Consider the following 20,308-nt stretch of genomic DNA (forward strand, 5'->3'; position numbering starts at 1 on the left):
AGCTAGGGAGGCACCTCAAAAACAAAGATCACCCCACTGAGTTTAACAATCCAGTTTTGAGATGACAAGTTACATTAGATGAATCTCATCCTTCAGGATTACACAAGAACACAAGAATAAACATTTCTGTCTCCAACAGTGCTTAAATGCCAATGCTCATGGAGTAGTATTAGAAAGACATCTGATATTTCCTAAGAGTACTCTCCTGGCCTCCAATTGTTCCCAGTTCATGAGAACTCTGAAGCTGGATGTGGTTTGTGTGTACTTACTAACCCTTGGACGATTTCTCTCCCATGTGCTTGAGCATCCCTGGGTTCAACAGAAGTTTTTTGCATCCTGAGCATCTTTTGACAAGACATCCTACCATCCACCCTCCCTTTCAATCCTGTCACTCACCAGCTCCAGTATGTCAAGATCTTGTACTGAGACACTGTGCAAACACTACACTTCCATGCACACTGTCCACAGCATTCCCGAATTTGCAAACTCCATGTCATCTCTCTGCCTTCTCTTGCCCTTCTCTTAGCTTACTCAGCTCTCCTAGTGCAGAAGCCACTTTGCACCTCTGATCATTCCCACTGCCCCTCTCATAAGCTTTTCTGGTTCAATTACACAATCTAAGACACAGGAAGCCAAAGTGGGCACAATATTCAGGAAAGATGAGAACCATGGGCAGAAATTAATTTTTGAGCTGCCTTTCAAAAATCAGTATTATCCCTACATAGTGTTTTCCCCTTCCCAGCCTCACTGCTTTCAGATAATGCATTCTCAAGTGTCTGCTCTCATAACCACCTGGGTTAACTCACTCTGTCCTTCTTCCTACTTGTCTTCCAAGAGGAAATAAAGATACTATTGTCCTTCGTAAAATGCTCAGAGATCTACTGAGAGAACACTCTGTTCAAGAGGAAGGTGTTCACTTTTAGAGACCAGTATTTTCATGCAGCCTCAGAAAAAAGGTTCAGAGATGGGCAGCAACAATGACCCAGAGGTCTTGAGCAGATGGTCTGTGAGGAATGATGGAGCAGGACCAGGCACTTCAGGTTGGAAGAGAGGTGACTTCAGAGAAATAAAATAATCTACAAAGTCATGAATGGCATGGAGAGGGCAGATAGGGTCTGACTGCTCACCTACTCCTCAGCACAAGAACTAGGTGGTCAGTGCCACCAAAAGCAAGTTAAAACAAGCACACACATGCAGCAAACCAGGGAAATGTCTCATCAAAGGATGCCACGGACCCAGAAATATTCTGGGGAGTCAAGGGGCCATGTTTTTATACCTCCTCTGTTAAAAGTCACCACCTTTTACATGGGCACCACTTGATACCCTTTCATTCTTGCTATGCTGGGGTGGCAAAATAAACAGGGATATTCCCATGGCTGCAGATTTCTATCATAATCCTTCCTCTTATCCTTCCTACTTCCAAACATGTATTTTCCAGGCTAAGTTCCAGTTTATTTGGTTACTCTTTTTACAAAAGTTCTTCAGTTATGTGCTTTTTCCTAATATTAACTACAACTCTTTGGAGAGGGGAGAATGTCTGCCCCTAACTTTGGAAGGGGTATGTTATTCATTACACAAAAACACCATGGATTTACACCATGGCATTCTGGTTTGCTCCCTCTTCTTTTCCTAGAGATGTCATTTCTATTTGCCTTCTTTTGCTGTTTTTGACTGCTGCTGAGCGAGTTTCACAGAGTCTTATCTGCATTACTTAAAAGATCTCTTTCCTGAATGGCACAGTCTCATGAGCTCATCACTGCACAGGCACAGGGAGTTGTTTATCCCTTGTGCACATTAGTTTACGTCTGCTGGTATCAAGTACCTATAACCAAGTACTGTGAGAACCTTCTGCAACTGCAGCCAGCTTTTGTTTCTGCTACCCTAATGCTGTGATTTTCAGCATATACTGTCACTTCATTACTCAGCCTCTATTCCAGGCCATTTATAACTGTGTTCAACAACACAAGCCTTAACATGGATTCCCCCGGGAGTGAGGAGTGATCACTCTTCCCTAGAAAAGCTGACAGTCCTTCCTACACTTTAACCAGGTTTTAATTACTGAGAAAGCTACACTTCTGCTCCATGGCAGTTCATTTCCTTTAAGGAGCATTAACAAAGTCCTTTGTTAATCTCTCTCTGAAAATCCAGACACAGCAGAATATTTGCTTGTTTGTCTCTTGTGCCTTCTTGTCCAAGAGCTCCAGACCATAGGACTTTACCAGCTGTAGCTGGACTTCAGCATTCCTGCAGTGACCCATGGAGGTCACTGCAATGGGAGCACTTATCAAGGCAGGCTTCCAAGCAGACGTGACCTTGAGCCTCACCGTCCGTGGCAGGACGATTAACACTCCTCTGCAGTCACTGTGCATTTGGAGAAGTCAGTTTTTACACTGGGAAATTTGTTTTGGTAGATTTACCCTAAAGAAAAATAATCCCCCAAACCTAACTTAAATACAACCTCTCCACATTTACAGCAGCAGCAGAAGGCAAGCCCACCACTCAAAAAGATCTGGGCTAGTATCAATAATAGTCTGCACTGATTTTTAAAAACAAACCTGGCAGTAGACCGTAACCTCTTGTTTTAAAATACTGACTTGCAGTTAGTGAATGCAGTATTATTCAGTGTAACTCCTTTGGGTTAAGTGACAGGGTTATCTAATACTGCAGTGCCTCTATCCCCTTCACAAACACCAGCACACAGAGGCCCTGAACACGAGCATACCAGAAACTGCTGGGGAGCACCAGTGCACGGGCCATGCACAGCTTGTCACTGGGGTGTCAGCTGGGAAGGAGAAGAGTTAACAGCACCAGGAAAGATGTCACCCTTTTCAGCTTTTCTAAAATACCTTTCTTCAACTTTCCGTTTGCACAGTCCTGGAACTAAAACTGACCAGACAGGAATTTGTGCCCCCATGAGACTGGTTTCCAGTTAGACAGATGAGACAGCAAGAGAGTAAAAGCTCACACGATTTTTCCATGTAACGCCAACCCGTTACATATAAATACTTTTCCAACTAATTCTTGTTCCAGCCCCTTGTCTGTGTAGATCCACCAATCTTGCTCACTTAGTAGGACCCAAATACATTCACAAACACGTTGAAGTTTAGCAGGGCACAACAAAAAAAAAAAATTAATGCTTGAGCTCTGACACACTGACAGAAAATAAGGTGACCAGCCAGTGAAACACTTGAGGTGAACAAGCTTCAAAAGCACATAATTAGCAAGGCTCAGGGCAGAGGTCAGAAAGCCTGCTTGATTAAGTAATGTGTCTCCCGGCTGTTTATAACCGTATATGGAAAGAGATAATTTCACATTAGCAAGATAAATTTATTATCCCTGGAATGTTAATTCAGTATTAACAGTATCCATTCACTTTACACAAATTAAAATGATTTTATTTAAGTGTTAAAATAACAAAGGAAGATTTGTGTCCAAGACAGCATTCCCTTGGTCATTAACTTTTGCTGACACTGAGGTTACAATTTACAGATTCCCTGAAACCATTTTCGGAAACTTACTTGGAAGTTATATTTCTTCTGTAGCAGAGTAGCCATCTGCTAGTGGTCTGCAGAGTAAATACACTTTTAATTTAATAACTAAACCAAAAAAAATTGTTTTCATTCATTGCCCGTCTATTCAGAGCTCATACATTTCTCACTGCTGTCAGATCTAACTTCTTCAGGTCTTACATGTATCACACTGGAGTCACTTAAAGCCTCCGCCATTCAAAATTTTGGGTAAAATTCTTTGTCTAAGGTGATAGCCCATTTCTCCAGGGCAGCCTCAGGTCCCAGCCCATATCTGGCCCCAGCTGGAGTACTACAGCTATTCCATGGGTCAGCAACAGGCACGGTGACACAGAAAAGCTCCGACTCTGTGCTGCATTCCCACCCTCTCCTCTGAGGCACAGTCCCAGGAGCCAAGAGCTGTCATTCCCACCAGCCATACCTTCCACAAGCCCATTCCTGCCAGCCTCCATCTCGCACTGGGAACAGCAGCAGCTGTCAAAATGCAACAAATTACACCAAAAGGTGCAGCATGTCCTGGCATCCAACAAGTCTGGCACTGCTACAGATTTTTGTGCCTCTGCCTTCGATAAGCCACCCCAGAGGCACAGAGCAGTGTGCTCAAAGCAACGCACAATTCAAGGGAGAGTAACTTTTCTGTCCCCTACCAAGGAAAACTAAAGGTGCTTTAGCCTGATATCCTGGTACAACTGAGGAAGTCATTTCTCCTGTGTCTTTATCAACCAGGGAGATTTACAAAACAACAACAAAGTAAATATGACTTCCATTCATTTCTCTCTTTCCCCTGTGTATTTAACCAGAAGCAGATTAAAGAGAAAAGCAATACACACAGAAAAAAACCCAGAAAACATGCAAATGCAAAGATTCCTTCATTTTAAGTGGACAGCCATGTTCACATTCGTGAAGCTGCATATTCATTAAAATGAAGTAATTTTTAACTAGCCTGCATTTCACATGTATGACTTCAGGTATTGCCTCCTGCATCCTACCCATACACTGTTCTGCAGTCAGAATTACTCATTTCTCCATCAGCAGAGTATTTGCATGCTAATCGAACACTGATTAATTGTTAACATTGTTAATATTTTCCAGTATTATCCTCATTTTACCCTGCAAAGAGAATACATCAGTTTCTGGTGCTCAAGCCCTGATTTTCCAAAGTATGTGACATTAGGGAGTGTTTCATATGGTCAAAACAAAGCACCTGCTTAGTCACAACTGCCCTGGCAGTCCCAGCTCAGAAATTCCACAAACCAGACCCAGGGACACAAGCAGCAGAGGAAATACAACAGTGAAGTCTGCTGGAAGAATCTCGTCCTGTAACACACATGAAAACAGTTCTTTATGACAGCACTCAACTACGTTAATTATGGATGAGAAAATTCCCCTCCTCCCACAGTTCCACAGTGCTGTCCCGTTTCTGACAGAACTGGAGCACAGGATCTAAGCTCTAACTGAGCCTTCAGAAAAGTTCAGTGTAACAGGAGAAAGCCTGGTCTTACAGGGAAGAAAAACATGCAGTCATTGAAGTCAAATCAGCACTGGAAAACATTTACACAACAAAAGCAAAGCAACCTCTGTCCTGTACCAGGACATGCCAAGTTCAGAGTTACTTCAAGTCAGGTTTTCTATGTAATTCAAGGGTGGAGAAGTTCTCTATGGAGAACGGTCCTTACTAAAAACAAAAAACCACCAACCAACACTCACCCCACCCATCAAAAAAAAGGGAAAACAAATTCTACCATGCAGCATCATATTTATACCTCCAGGGCTACCAGCAACGAGTGTCAGACCGCAGGGATCCACAACAGAGCTTTTTGAACTGCCTGAGCCACATTATTCATCACCTGCTCCACAGGTTGCAGCTGAAGGAAATTAAATAGATGCTTTCCCAGTGAATCTCTGCAGCATTTGGCAGTCACACATCAGTCAGCTGTAATTTGAGGAGCTTTGCCCACAGCTACCTTTAACATTGCACCTCTGTGCAAATTATGAGTACAAAATAATATGACACATGACAGTGTTTGCAAAGGTCTAGGTAATGGAAACTGGCCATGTGCCACCAGGGAACTTCGACTTTTCTATTTCATTTTCAAGCAAATATAAATCAGTTGCAACTGATACACAGTGTTACCCTTTCCAGCTATATAAATACTGGGAAAAAACCCAAACAACCCACCACTGTCTCATGCTTCAGTTTCTCAGAATGCAGCAGACATTAAACACATAATTTTACAAAACTAAGTCTAACAGTACTGCCAATCTCCTCAAAGTTCTCACTAAAATAACCTCCCCCTACACAACCTGAGAGAGCAGACCTACCAAGTTTGAGAGATCAACAAGAAATAATCAAGAGAGAAGGTGGCTTAAAGAAATGGTTAAGTAATTTCTTGGAAGAGTTATTTCCTGTAGCAGGCATCACATCATCATGAGACCACCACCAAGAAAAATGTGCCCTGCCTTCCAGGCAGCACTTCAACAGCAAACAGCTTGGGGGACTACCTGCCTCTGGAACCTTTCCTAGCCTGCATTTCTGCAAAGATGGGAGCACAGAGCAGCACACCTCCCAGGGTCTCCTTCTTCAGTAGGAAAAACAGAGGTAATATAATTAGTCACAGGCTTTAAAATATTTACATTACTTGAGACCAGTGCAGTCTGATGACCTGCAGAGAGAATTACTCCGGCAGGAACACCTCCTTCATAAATCATTCCACTCGTTATCCAATCTCAGTTTTACAAGTTTATGCTCAACTTAATCTCGAATTCATCTGCCCGTGAACCAAGGAGTCTGGTAGCCAAAGTTGTTCCCCTTCTTGCTCAGGAAGAAATACGTCGGGGAAAAAAATTAATCCTGCTTTCACGACCACGTATTCATTCACAGCTGCAGTGAAGATAATGGAAGGTCCAGTTACCCAGGGTGCTGGGGCAAGTGGTCACAGAAAAAGAACAGCCTGAAGACCCCTCACGGGAGTTAACCTCCGGCTCTCAACAGCCAACACCTCCGGGCCAGCCCGGGCTGGGAACGCGCCGTGCTCAGAACCTGCTACGCCTAAGCCCCTCGGGACAAGTCTCCAGGGACAGCTCACAGCCCCGGCCCCAGGCACCGCGGAGCGCCCGCGCTCCCAAGGCGTGCGGGGTGAGCATCGCCTCCCGCGTGTGCCCGGCACCGCCGCCCTCAGCACACCCCGCCAGACCCTCCAGGACCGCGCCAGCGCCCGCACCGGGACCCCCGCGCTGGCTCCTCATCCACAGACACCGCCCCGAGCCCCCGCCGCCGGGCCCCGCGGGGACCCCGACCCACCGCTCCGAGCCGCGGGACCGACCGCTGCCTCAGACAGGGCGAGCCCCAGCCCCGGGCCCCGCCGCCCGCACGTACCCGCCAGGGCAGCGCCCCGTCCCGTCCCATGCCCAGCGCCGCTCCCGCCGCCGGGCGCGCTCCGCCGCCCGCCCCGGCCGCCCCTTCCGCACGGCCGGGCCCGCCCAGCGCCGCGGGCCGGGGGGCGGGGGACGGAGGCGGGTCCCGCCTCAAAGAGCCCCCGGGCCGCCCCACGAGCCTCGGGCCGCCTCAGAGAGCCCCCGGGCCGCCTCACCGCCGATCCGCGCCTCAGCAGCCTCCGCGGACGGCGGGTTTTGTTCTCCCCTCAGGAACGCCACCAACGCCCTTACAGAATCACAGAACCGTCAAGGTTGGAAGAGACCTCCAAGATCATCAGTCCGACCATGCACCCCGCACTGCCTCTGTAACCCCGTAACCACTAAACCACATCAGCCAGTGCCAGATCCAGACGTCTCTTCTACACCTCCACGGACCATGACTCCACCACCTACCTGGCAACCTATTCCAATGCCTGACCGCGCAAACAGTGGAATTTTTTTTCTAATAGCTAATCTGAATCTCCCCTGTCTTGCCTTAGGGCCATTTCCTCCTGTCGTCTCACTGCAGGCACGGCAGAGACCGGCCCCACCTCACTACAGCTGTCAGGGAGTTGTGCAGAGCGATGAGGTCCCCCTGAGCCTTCTCAAAGCTAAACAAACCCAGCTCTCTCAGCTGTTCCTCATGAGGCATGTTTTCTAGACCCTTCCCGAGCCTTGGTGCCCTTCTCTGGATATGCTACAGCCCCTCAGTATCCTTTTAGAGGTGAAGGGCCCAGAACTGAATGCAGTGCAACCTCACCAGTGCTGAGTACAGGGGAGCAATGACCTCCCTGGTCCTGCTGGCTACGCTGCTCTTGATAGGGGCCAGGATGCCATTGGCCTTCTTGGCCACACTGCTGGCTCATATCCAGCTGCTGTCGACCAGCATCCATGAGTCCCTTCCTGCTGAGCAGCTCTCAAGCCACCCCTGCCCCAGGCTGGAGCTGCAGGGGGTTGCTGTGACCCAAGTGCAGGTTGTGGCACTTCGCCTTGCTGAACCTCATGCTGCTGTCCTCAGGCCTTTGATCAGGTCTGTCCAGCTCTCTGCAGAGCCTTCCTGCCTTTGAGTAGATCAACAGTCCCAACCAACCTGGTGTCATCTGCAAATTTACTGAGGGTTGCTTCATCTCTTTTCCTCCAGCCAGCTTCCAGCCCTCATTGGCTGGAGGCCATCAGTAGTGCCTTCTGGCAAAAGGTAACAAGAGGGAAAGAACCCTGCTGGTGCAGCTGGAACAGGGAAGCAGCTGCAGCGCCTCAGCCCAGAACAGGCCCTGCGTTGGCAGCTGTATTGCTGCACTGCAGATCATGTTGCAATCATCAGACGTGATCTAGGGGAGGAGATGCCCAAAGACACCTGGACACAGCTGCAAGTGAGCCATGCGATGTTCAGGCCAGCCTTGTGGGGCCTTTTCCTAAGGACGCTTCAGTCTTGTCTGGTTGCAGCAGCCCGTCCCTTCAGTTGCACACATACACGCCAACTTGCCACCTCACAGCTTACAGGGGCAGCTCAAAATCTCAGCTGGAACACATCAGATTTGTCTCTTGCACTCCAGTGTATCTCCCTCTCCTTCACGCTGTCTTCCAGCCCTTCTCCTTGTACCTCCCTTCCCAGCCATGCCATCCCTCCCCAAAAGTCAAATACAGATGCCTCCCTTTTGCTGTTCCTCTTCATTTTAGTAATGTGTAAATCATGCTAGAAATCTGTTAGTATACTCTAAAAACCACTAGGAAGCACTTGACAGAAAAGTCTTCAAAAGCTCTTCTCATTCCATTCTCAGAGTCAAGGGAAGCAACTCTGTCATCCACAGCCCCTTCAGATGCCTTTTATTCTTCATTTCTCTGGAGAGGAAAACGACTTTCATGGTACTGAACTACCACAGTCAGCTCAGGAAGAAAACATTACTTACTGGTCAGTGCAGGCAGGCAACATCCAAAAGGGCATATACCTCCTACCCAAGCAATCCACTGACCTGAGCCCACTTGTTGGGACTTTTCCCTCCTTGGCCTCACAGTTCCCTGGCCTTTCATGCAGGACAGGATGTGCACTTGGTCCTCTGCTGCAGGACTGGACACCCAGGCACGAGACACATGCACAGGCAACTGGGGCAAGAGACTATGACTGCAAAACCCAATCCAAGGCCAAACATGGGGCAGTCATGCGCTGGAAGAGAGCTGTGCTTCAGTCACATGGGTTTTCAAACAGTCTTGAAGGACTGAACAAAATTACAATAACATAGTTAAGCATTAACTTGCTGCCACTTACCCTGTAAACAGCAGCATGGCTGATTCCCTTTGTGCTCTGGAAAGGTCAGAGCAGTTTTGCTCAGTGAACACTCCGAGTTTAATTATGGATATTGAGATGCATCCTGAGTGTGTGCAAATACTAAAATGCTACAACATAAAAGAAGCCAAACTTTTTAGACTCTATTGTGCACCAGTTCACTTGGGATAAGTGGCACATGGAGTACAAGAAATGAGCCTGATCCAACAAACTCAGGAAATACAATTACAGTATCAGCTTACCTTGCCAGGATGGGGATGAATTTGGGTGGACAGGTGTCTCAGGATGCCCCTCGAGATGGCGTACCCTGGGTAAGATGGTCTCTTCCAGAGATTCATGGACCTTTTCTGTCTCTCACCCCTTCCTTTCAGGAAGTCTGAGACATGGCAAATGAGAGAGGTTGCTGTTCTTCCCCAGAGTTGGAAAGCTTTCCCAGGAGAGGTGTTGGACTGATGAGTTCTTGCACTACTCCAGGTAGGTCTAAGCAAAGTCAGTGAAAGAGCCAAGTGCACCCAAAGCACTCCGTGTCTGCTTTGCCCTTGGAAACTTGTGGGGTTTGGAAGCCAGAGGAACTTTACCCTTCACTTCAGCTGGGCTTGGACGAGCCCCAAAGTACACAGAGTAATACAACACTGTGAAATTATGAAATGTAGGAGACAACACTCATATTTTCTTAGTACCAAAAGAGAGGCCATTATGTAATGCTTGCTACCATGGGGGAACAGGAATGTCTGCTTGGTTCCATGATTACAGGGGAAGCAGTAGCAAGTTAATGCTTAACTATGTCCTTGCAATTTTTTTCAATCCCAAGACTTAAAAAACCTCCAGTCTTGAAATGGAAAAAGTCTGGAGTGGTTTTACTACGTGACAATACAAGGCCACCCCTACAACCCAATCTACTGCCCTTCCGAGCAGGAAATCGGTGCTCTCCAAAGAGGGAGCCCGTCAGTCCGCAAGGAAAAGGGGAGATACCGATTTCTCACCCCGCCTCCTACGCGCTTGCCCTGGTGAAGTCGCTGACTGTTCCTGTCCTTGTGTGCTACAAAGTTACAGAAGCCAGTGCTTGGCTATGCTGAAAACACGCCTGCCTGGTGCTGAACTGGCCCCACGTCGGTGTTTTATCAGCAAAAACGCCAGGTGGAAGCGCGCACAGCCACTGCTCGTGCGCTCCACCAACACTTTGTGGTCTGTGAGCCACGCAGTGAGGGACAAGTACAGCTTGTGCTGCTCCCCACAGGGCTGGCAGAGGAGGTGCGCGCAGTGCCCGGCGGCTGCTGTGGTGCCCTCCTTGCGCAGCCCGGCTACCCCCGCAGGGGCTCCTGCCCCGCTGTACAACCCCTCTCTGTGAAACGAGCCTTCCTGACCAGTCACGGCCGCGGTGCTCATCACGGTGCCGGTGTTAATGCCCGGAGTGAAGGTCCCACTGCCAGTTACAGAATCACAATCACCAAGGTAGGAAAAGACCTCTGAGATCATCGAGTTCAACCTGTGACCGATCCCCACCTTGTCAACCAGACCAGGGCACTGAGTGCCACGTGCAGTCTTTCCTTAAACACCTCCAGGGATGGGGACTCCACCACCTCCCTGGGCAGCCCGTTTTCCAGTGTCTAATCACTGTTTACATGAAGAAATTCCTCCTGATGTCCAACCTAAACCTCTCCTGGTGCAGCTTGAGGCCATGTCCTCCTGTCCTGTCCCTCGTTCCCTGGGAGCAGAGCCCGACCCCCCACAGCTGCACCCTCCTGTCACAGGGAGTTGTGGAGAGCAAGAAGGGCCCCCCCAGGGCCTCCTTTTCTTCAGGCTGAGCCCCCCCAGCTCCCTCAGCTGCTCCTCTCAGAATGGCGACCCTTCCCCAGCTCCGCTTCCTGCTCTGAACTCGCTCCAGAACACCTCCAGGAACAGCGACTCCGCCACATCCCCGGGCAGCCCATTCCAATGCCTGGCCACCCTTTCTGTGCAGAACGGGGAAGGCTGCAAGGGATCATCGGAGGTCACCGGGTACGACCTCCCTGCTCGGGTAGGGCGGGAGGGGACCACCGGAGGTCACTGGGCAGGGTCCCTCCGAGCAGGGCTCTCGGAAGCCCGTGGCAGCGGCGATGAAGGGGCGGGCCCAGGTCCCCGCGTCCCTGGCCTGTTGTGTCCCCCCAGGCCGCGTCCCCCACACGGCGCAGCCGCGGCGGTGACGCAAGGGCGCGCGGGGAGGTGACGCGGAAGGCGCGCGCGGCGCCCGCTCGGTGCGGTGGTGGCGATGAAGGTGGCGGTGGCCGGGTGCTGCCACGGCGCCCTGGACAAGATGTACGAGACGCTGGAGCTGCTGCAGCGGCGCCACAACGTGCGGCCCGACCTGCTGCTCTGCTGCGGGGACTTCCAGGCCGTGCGCAACGAGGCGGACCTGCGCTGCATGGCTGTGCCGGCCAAGTACCGGCACATGCAGACCTTCTACCGGTGAGTGCCGCCGGCCCGGCCCCAGCCCCGGCCCCCGACCCGCGCGGGCTCGGCCGGGTCCAGCAGCTGCCGTGTCTTCGCAGGTACTACTCGGGCGAGAAGAAAGCCCCGGTGCTCACCGTGTTCATCGGCGGCAACCACGAGGCTTCCAACCACCTGCAGGAGCTGCCCTACGGCGGGTGGGTCGCGCCCAACATCTACTACCTCGGTAAGGCCCCTCCGCTCCAGTCCCGGTCTCCCGGCGATTCCCCCCACAGCCCCTGCCCTGCCCGGCCTCTCCGTGACCTCCTTCCTTCCCGTGTCCCGCAGGTTACGCGGGCGTGGTGCGGTTCCGCGGCGTGAGGATCGGCGGCATCTCGGGCATCTTCAAGTCTCACGACTACCGGAAAGGTACCGGGGCAGCGGGACCGGGAGAGCAGGGCCGTGCCGTGGGGGGAGGGACTGGCTGTGCTCAGCCCCGTACCGTCTCCTAGCCTGGAAACCAGCCTTGGTTAAATCCACGGATTTTTCTGGAGTTGGTAGATGAGTCAGTAGCTGCCCGGCGACCGCAGCATTCCAAGGTGCCTTTGGAGCGTTCTTGGAACAGTGTTGATTTTTCAGCGTGCAGTGCAACACTGTTAGGTGTTCCTTGGGTGAAACTGTTTATAACTGTGACATTATATAAGTGTATTATCCTGCCCTGAGGTTTAGAATCAGTACATCTGGTTCCTCCTGGTTATGTGGGTGTGTATTCGAGAGTTCTTCCTGGGAAGGGTGGCAAAAATCTTGTCACAGATGATGCCCCATGTCAGTGAGTAGAAGATAGTTTATTCTTTCTGATCTCAGCACTTGAAAGAGTGGTCCTTGTGGTTACTGTACTGTGCTATCTTTACTAGCAAACGGCTTCAGAGAAGCTTTGCAGGTGGCTTTCAAGCTGCAAGGTACTGAACCAGTTTCCTAGAACACTTGATTCTGTCTAATGCCTGTCGATGCTAATTAAATTTGCTGTCATCAAGAGGACACTCTGTATGTCTGAATATTGCATGAGGGATATGAGATGAGACTCTTTTGGCAAGAACTAAAAAAGCAATATTTCTGTAATTCTGTAGAGTATGTAGGAGCTATGCTTGGCATTTGTGTTTTTTGTCCCAAGGCAAAGTTGGAAACTTTTGTCAGGGTACATGTTGGTGCTTCCGGAGCCTGTGGTGCCTGTGGGCAGTGACAGGGATGTTTAGGCTGCTGCTGAACCTGTTAAGCTGTAGTTTCATGGGGGGTGGCAGCACTCTGAACAATCACAAAAAATCACAGCCTTGTGTGACCCCAAAAAGCTGCTGTGTTGGAGGGAACTAGCGATTCAGGCAACTATTCTTGTTTTCAACATTTCAGGCCACTTTGAGTGCCCACCATACAACCAGCAGACCATCAGAAGTGCTTACCATGTGAGGAATATCGAAGTCTTCAAACTCAAACAGGTCAGTGAGAAGCCTATTTTTTAAAATAAGGGTAATTTTCATTAATTTAGAAGTAGGAAGTTAAAGCTACTCTGATCAAGTATGCTGGATGTTGAACCAAAACATGCTTTAACACATTGATCAGACATCTGAAGGATGTGTCCTTTGAGGAGGAATATTGTGCTTAGCCATTATCCCTTTTAAACAAAGCTTCTAAAAATTTCATGAGGAAGAAGATGCCTTTGTGGGCAGAGGACTTGCTCTCTAGCTATGATTTCCTCTGAGTGCCTGGCTTATAGTGATGATATGAACTCTTTTATAAGGCAATATAAAACACAGCTGGCTGCCCCAAGTAATTTCTAAACTCCTTTGTCAATATGTTGTATTTATGGCATGTGCTTTTTGGCCTGACAGCTAAAGCGTCCCATCGATATATTTATGTCACATGACTGGCCAAGGAGCATCTATCACTATGGCAACAAGAAACAGCTCCTCAAAATGAAATCCTTCTTCCGTCAAGAAGTGGAGAGCAACACGTTGGGAAGCCCTGCTGCTTCAGAGCTTCTGCAACACCTGAAACCCACCTACTGGTTCTCAGCACATCTCCATGTTAAATTTGCAGCTTTCATGCAACATGAGGTAAAGGGGGATAGAAAATGAAGAATGTATGTGTCCCAGGCACACTTTAGAATTCTAGTGCAGGTAATCGTGTCCAGAAAAGCAATTTTGTGGTTTTTGTTCTTAAAACGCAGCTTAAGCCATGAAAGTTAAGTGGTGTTAGGACTACTATTTTATGTAAGTTAAAGAGATGTTATAAATGAGGGGTGTAACTCCCTAATCTTCTTCAGGAACAGCATGCAATAGCTAAAGTTATTGTTCTTGAAACTTGTTAATTTAACTGTATAGAAAAGCACTCTCCTGCTCTGTTGGTAAAGGAGATAACTTCAAAATAGGTGATAAAAAGGAGATAACTTCAAAATAGGTGATAAAGGAGTGTCTGAAGAGGGTGGTTACCTGGGAGTGGGAGGATCCCTGTAGTACACCTTTGCAGGTCTGGTAGCCTGGGGTTAAGCCAAAAACCAGCCTGTAGTTGAAATAATTATTCCTGAGGGAGGTGCCAGTGCTGTTCCTATTTGCAAATTATTTAGCTGTAAAAATGTAACTCCAGACCTTGTAGGCTCAACAAGTCTGTTTCCAATTAAGCTACAGTTTTTCTTTTTGTGCCAAGGCTGGATGTGCTCAGATGCCCTGGTTAGTGCTCAAATGTAGCTCTTGCTTTATCTTGCTATCATCTGCATCCTGCTTCCTGTTGGACTCCCAGTGAAGTCTGTCCTTCTCTTTGTCCCTGCTAATTTTCTATTTCAGGAAGTATTTTTCTGTAGAAATCACACCTTTAAACCTGTCTATAAGCTTGTTTAGAATGGTCAAATTCCACAGAAGTGCTAATGACTGTGTTAACACCATTTGCTTCCTAGACAAACTCCAAAGACGAGTTACCAAAAGCAACCAAGTTTCTGGCTCTGGATAAATGCCTGCCACACAGAGACTTCCTGCAGGTGATGAACATGTGTAGAGGGTTTTCACCTTAAGTATTTCGTTTGTCTGAACTGCTAGTGATGTTCTTAGATATAAGATGAAGAACAGTGCTGATAAGTGGAGGAATTTTAAAGAAACTAGGAATGCTGGGTTTGTGGAATGGTCTTTATAGGATTTTGTCCTGAACTAAGCAGATGGTGTTGTGTAGGTGCTGTGTTTCCTTAATCCTACCATTTCCATCCATGTTAGAACAAGTACCTGACTTCAATGGATGAGTCTGAAATAGTTTGTTGTGAGAGTGAGCTGCTGATAGCATGTTCTACAAATGCACTCGAGTGTTTTACTAGTCTTAGAGTAGCTTTTATTTATCATCCCAAAGGGAAAGCGGTTCATTGTCTGTCCTTTGGATCCATTTGCCCTAGTAACTTCCTTTGAAGATGGTGGAGATTATGAGGATGGGCTTTATCTATGCAAGGGGACATGAGTGCTAGTCCACACTTAAAATCCTGTAGCAAAACTGATCAGGATTAGTACTACCTCCAGCAGCATGGAGGGTTTAATTAGTTTGTGGAGTATTTAAAGTTAGAGCCTGACTACGGGTTTAGCTAACCCAGATGGTTTGATTTGGTTAATGTCACTGAAGACCAAGTGATCTGAATTTCAATTTATCATGAAAGAGTTTAAAAACATTTCCTGTTAATTCATTGCTGTGTTAAGAGTGGGTGTTCATACAGCAGATTGACTGTTCCTGTCAATTCTTGGGGTGTATCCACTTAGAAGTGTCTCGGTTTGAAAGACAGGTGTCTGCCAAGGAAGGTGGGAACCTCCCTTGGAAAGGAAAATATGACCCCCTTCCCCCCAAATTATTATAACTTTGGAATTAAGGGGCTTTCAGGCAAAGATATGGGAAAAGGAATAACAGCTCTTTATGAATATACACACATATATATATATATATATATATATATATATAAACCAAGCCAGCCCAACACCACGGGCAGCCCCAGCGCGCAGCAGCAGAGCCCAGCGCCGCCGCTCCCGGCCGCAGGCGCTTTCCCCTCGCTGCAGCTCCGCTCGCGGCCGCCAGGGGCGCTGGTGGCTCCCGGCCGGGCGGGGCGGCTGCGGGGATTCCCCGCGCCGGCAGGGGGCGCTGTGCCGCGAGCTCGGCCGCCTGTCCCCTCACGGGGTAATGGCGGCTCGGCCGGCGGGAGGGATGGAAAAGGGATGGAAAAGGGGCTTCCTTTACCAACCCCCGGGGCAGCCGGACCCGGTGCCCCTCCGGACGGCGAAATGGGCTGCAGCAGGAACCTTGGAGCGGTGGCTGGAACGGCAGGGATGGGCACACCTGGGGTGGCAAACAAAGTGTAGTAGAAACTCCGGGGCCATGCCAGGAGCCACGGGGTGTCAGGTTAAAGTGTAGGGGAAAAAAAAAAGCCCGAAGCAGCAGCAGAAAACAGTGGGGTTGTGCAGTGGCAGCCAGGCTCCCACAAGCAGCTGAGAGACGCTCCCTTGGAGAGGAGGAGGGGTTTGGGGTCCTGGGTTTTCCCCTAAGGCACCTGAGTAGATGGTGAGGGTCCTTCCCAGTGAGATCGGGTGTTGAAAAGGTCCCAGTTCAGTGGTCACTCATGAACAAAGACTCACCCATGGCAAGGAGAAGCAGTGAAGGACAGAACTCCCCAGTGGCAGCGAATTCTCCCCGCAGCAGCACCCTTGGCACCACGACCGACCGTCTTACCTCTGATCCTGAGAGCAAGCGAGGCCCAAGCCCAGCCCCTCACTCCCAGCCAAAAGCTCACAGTATCTCTGCCTTTCCCAAGAGAAAACCCCCCAGCTAAGAGATGTAGTGAACTGCACCTCCTACTCCATCCTGGCCACATCTTTTGTCTCTCTTAACTATCTGTCGTTTCAGTCTCTTAGTCAACAAATGGGAGAAAAATTCCCTAAGAGAAAAAAAAAAAAGGAAAAAATACTAACCTCCAACAGAAGTCAGCATGAATTTAGGAGCAGGCAAATTCTATTTCTAAGTTGCATCACTGTCCAGTTGCTGGCAGTAGCGAGGAGAGTGTGTTTTGCTTTTTAATTGCTGTTAGCTAAGATTCAGAAATGCCTTTTTTACTGTTGCTGATTGTCCTTTGTTAGCACCATATGGGGGACTGGCTTGAGAGGACTTGTTTGGTTGAGACCACTATCTCAGTGTAGTTTAAACTTCATTAAAACTCTGTACAGTGAAAGTAACACTTGAAACTTTAATCAGATTCTGGTGTCAAGAGTAATATCTCACTTCATCTGTTTTCTGTGTGTTTGCAAGTAGATAATAGACGTGGAGCATGATCCCAATGCAGGCGACTCACTGGAGTATGATGCGGAATGGATTGCAGTCCTCAAGGCCACCAACAGTCTTGTTAATGTGACCCAGAGCTCCTGGAATATGCCTGAAAAGAATGGCCTCCATGCCAAGTAAGTTGTCTGCAAAATACAGATGAAAGTGTGCTTTGTTTATTTGTTTTTCTAGACTGGAAGTAAAGTTATGTTGGAGTTGTGTTTCTGTTCTGCAGCCTGTAATGCCTGTAGGACTTGCTAAATGCCTTGGAAAGAAAAGGGGATGTTGACAAAAGATATACTCTGAAGCATACAACTTCTTTACTGCTCTGCCTGGGCAGTTAGTTTTGTTTTGCAAACTTAGATACCAGCATTTGAGGGACAGAAACTACAGCATGAGGCTGAAAATCAGGCTAGGTTATGGGTGTGGGTTGACATAGTACACAAATCTTTGGTGAGGAGAAGGGTGTCTCAGTACTGACCAAAAGAAGATTAAAACCTTCCTGAAAAAGCATTTGAGGAATAAAGTGTCTGTTGTAGGATGAATTTATAGTCCATCTTTGAAGGTTGCACTCTGCAGTGGGAACAGGCAGTACCTTTTGACTTGCTGCACTTGTTTAAACTTTATGCACTTGTTTAGGTGGGACTACAGTGTGACAGAAGAAGCCATTAAAGAGGTGTTAGAAGAGCTGAACAATGACCTCAAAATTCCTTGCAACTTCACATTGACAGCTGCTTGTTATGATCCCAGCAAGCCCCAAAAAAACATGGAGCCAGTTCATACCATCAATCCACAGACCACTGAGTTCTGTGCCCAGTTTGGCCTCACTGACATCAATGACAGGATCCAGCAGGCTAAAGAAGAGAGCTCAGGACGAGGTGAATGTGAAGAGGAGGAGGAGGAGGAGATGGACAGTACTGGGTCAGCAGAGGAACCCAGTGAATACAATACAGATAATTCTGGCCTCTCATCCTTTAATCCAGATGAAATAATGCTGGATGACGAAGGTGGCGATGAAGACTTGAGTACATGTTCTGTAGATCCCTCCCCTGATCACCCTCCTGAGTTCTCTACCAGCTTCTCCGACATCCGGATCATGCCAGACTCCATGGCAGTGTCATCTGACGATGCCATGGACTCCAACAACGAGGAACTGGAGAAGTCTGGTGGGAGCAAGCAGGTGGAGGAAAAGAGCTCCACGGAGAGATCGTTAAAGCGAATTGGTGGTGATGAAAATGGGAACAGTGGTGTTAAAAAAATCAAGAGAAGGAACCAAGCTATCTATGCTGCAGAGGATGAAGATAAAACAGATTAATGCTTCACAAGGTGTATAACTAAGTTCTCTCTCAGCCTTTTTGTGGGAAGGTGGTGAGAACTGTAGTGGACTACTCATGCTTTTAATGTTATGTGATCTTAGTCATGTTACTTTCCTAAGCTCAGAGGCTGGATGTACTTCTCACAGGGAAGGTGATTTATCCAGAACAGGTATCAAAGAAAGAAGCTGAGACTTTTCCAACAAAGTACTTTGTCAAAGGATGTAAAGCTCATATATCCTTGATTTTGCTTCAGTTCTTGGTGTATGGTGTATACCCCATATCTTCAGCTGAACAAGACTCACCATGCTTGTTTAACAAGAACTCTTAAGCTCTTAGCCTGAGTCCATGTGAGAAGATGTCTGATTTACAAGACTGAATGATTTTATTTTATTGCTTTTGTCTTGTTTTATACTGAACTGTTAATACAAAATAGCATATGCAATAACTTTATGTATGAAATTTGAAAATAGGATTACCATGACAACAAAACAGCAATAGAAGAATGAAGATTTTTGTTTCTGGTGATAGTGCCACAGAAAAACTTCGTGGTCATAAACAGAACAATGTGTATTGTCCAGGATTGGCTTTTAATTACAGTTTTGATAGCAAACCAAGTCTCTTGATTTGGAGGATGATGGTTTTATGGGGACGGTGGAAGAGTACATCTCTGTTTTTAAAAACTCATTTCTGTTCTGTTTCTTAAAACTTGAGAACAATGTCTTAAAATGGATGTAGTTAGGAAGGACAGCTTCCTAAATGCAGACATCACCACTGTCTCAACTCTAATTAGGGCTGTGTTGTGTGTTCATACAAGGCAGTGGGTGTTTATAAGTTGCCTGAGACAGTAACACCTCCCACTATCATTAGCCTCACTTCTCACTTCAGTAGCTGTAACCTGCTGAACTCTTAAAACTGGATTTGGAATCTTCCAAAGCACCTTTGTAATCTTCATCTGAGGGAGAGCAGGAGCAGCCAGAATAGAGACCCTCTAGGAAGTTTTATTATTTTGCCCTGAATTATTAGCAAATGGCACTCCTTTGGCCTAAGATGCCATGGGGATAAAACTGAGCAAATTCATGAAAATGACAATGTTTTCAAGCATATGTCATTAGAGTCATTAGCCTTCCTGACAGATGGAATTCTTAGATGGAATTCCTCATGGCCGTGCTGCCCCGAGAGCAGAAGTAGCTCCGGTGCTTTTCCTCCTCCAAGGCACTGGCAGTGTGGAGGAGAAAGCATCCTGACAGGAACAGGGAACTGGACAGGGAGCAGTGAGTGAAATGCATCAGTGAGTGTGAGTTGTGTATCAAGGGTCGGGAATTCTGTCTGAATCGATTCCATGGTCTGGGGTTCCTTGCTTCCTCTCCTCTCAAGCAGTTTACTACAAAAAGTAAACATATTAAGTATTCAAGGGCTAGAAAAGGGCGTAATTAGTGCTCTCAACAGTTCAATTAACAGCTCATGTGTCAGAACAGCTGCCGAAAGAGCTGAGGTGTGTGGAGAAACTGGGAGTAATCCGGGTGTGACACTCAGGGTATGTAAAGCAGCTGAGAACTGTCGAAGGTAGAGTTACTGAAGCAGATGAGTCTCTTTAAGGGTCCTGGGTCTGCAGTGGTAAAATCTTAATCATGCCTCATGATCTGAACACTATAATGGAAATAAAGTATTTTAAGTGTAAATTGTGTTATGGACTTTGAAAAGCCTGCCAATGAACCTGAGCGTGGATGGCATTGAGCTCTCAGGGTCTCTGCACTGGAATAGGAGATGTGTCTTGTATGTAAAAGACTTTTCAGTCTGAGTCCTTATGTTTTTAAAACAAACTGTTCTGTCGTGTGTTGTCCCATGCCTCCCCCCCTTCTGACAAATGTGTTTCTAGAAGGCAGGAGACTTGGACAAGATACAATATTGATTTTTGAACCTTTTAACGATTTTTTTTAAATAAAGTATTTCAGCGTCCATTGAGCAGAGTGCAGCTGGTAAATACAGTGAACATAAATGTATTTTGCGTGTGAATCATGTCTGACCTCTAGAATTGCCAT

The 20,308-nt window shown here is 47.7% G+C and overlaps 2 protein-coding genes across 4 annotated transcripts in view; one reads left to right on the forward strand and one right to left on the reverse strand.

Moving 5' to 3' along the window:
* Window positions 1-10,741, reverse strand: part of PPP2R3A (protein phosphatase 2 regulatory subunit B''alpha) — a 54,449-nt gene extending 43,708 nt beyond the window's left edge. The window contains exon 1 of one of the 3 annotated variants that reach the window (XM_048314135.1): window positions 9,465-10,741. The gene's annotated coding sequence lies outside the window, so the exon portion shown is untranslated. The other 2 variants (XM_048314136.1, XM_048314137.1) reach the window with 2 other exon arrangements.
* A 685-nt stretch (window positions 10,742-11,426) lies between these two features.
* DBR1 (debranching RNA lariats 1) lies at window positions 11,427-20,231 on the forward strand. The gene is made up of 8 exons (XM_048314732.1): window positions 11,427-11,667; window positions 11,751-11,875; window positions 11,977-12,057; window positions 13,033-13,118; window positions 13,512-13,736; window positions 14,573-14,653; window positions 16,945-17,090; window positions 17,593-20,231. Exons 1-8 carry the CDS (start codon window positions 11,471-11,473, stop codon window positions 18,266-18,268), a joined length of 1,617 nt encoding a protein of 538 aa, XP_048170689.1. The 5' UTR covers window positions 11,427-11,470; the 3' UTR covers window positions 18,269-20,231.
* Window positions 20,232-20,308: the final 77 nt, after the last annotated feature.

This window comes from Corvus hawaiiensis, chromosome 10, assembly GCF_020740725.1.
Source record: "Corvus hawaiiensis isolate bCorHaw1 chromosome 10, bCorHaw1.pri.cur, whole genome shotgun sequence".
In the NCBI taxonomy this organism is placed as follows: domain Eukaryota; kingdom Metazoa; phylum Chordata; class Aves; order Passeriformes; family Corvidae; genus Corvus; species Corvus hawaiiensis.

Coding starts and splice junctions, on each gene's coding strand:
- DBR1 (XM_048314732.1), top strand. CDS start 11,471: ATGAAGGTGGCGGTGGCCGGGTGCTGCCACGGCGCCCTGGACAAGATG. Junction 13,119..13,511: donor AAGTCTTCAAACTCAAACAG/GTCAGTGAGAAG, acceptor TTGGCCTGACAG/CTAAAGCGTCCCATCGATAT. Junction 14,654..16,944: donor CACACAGAGACTTCCTGCAG/GTGATGAACATG, acceptor GTTTGCAAGTAG/ATAATAGACGTGGAGCATGA.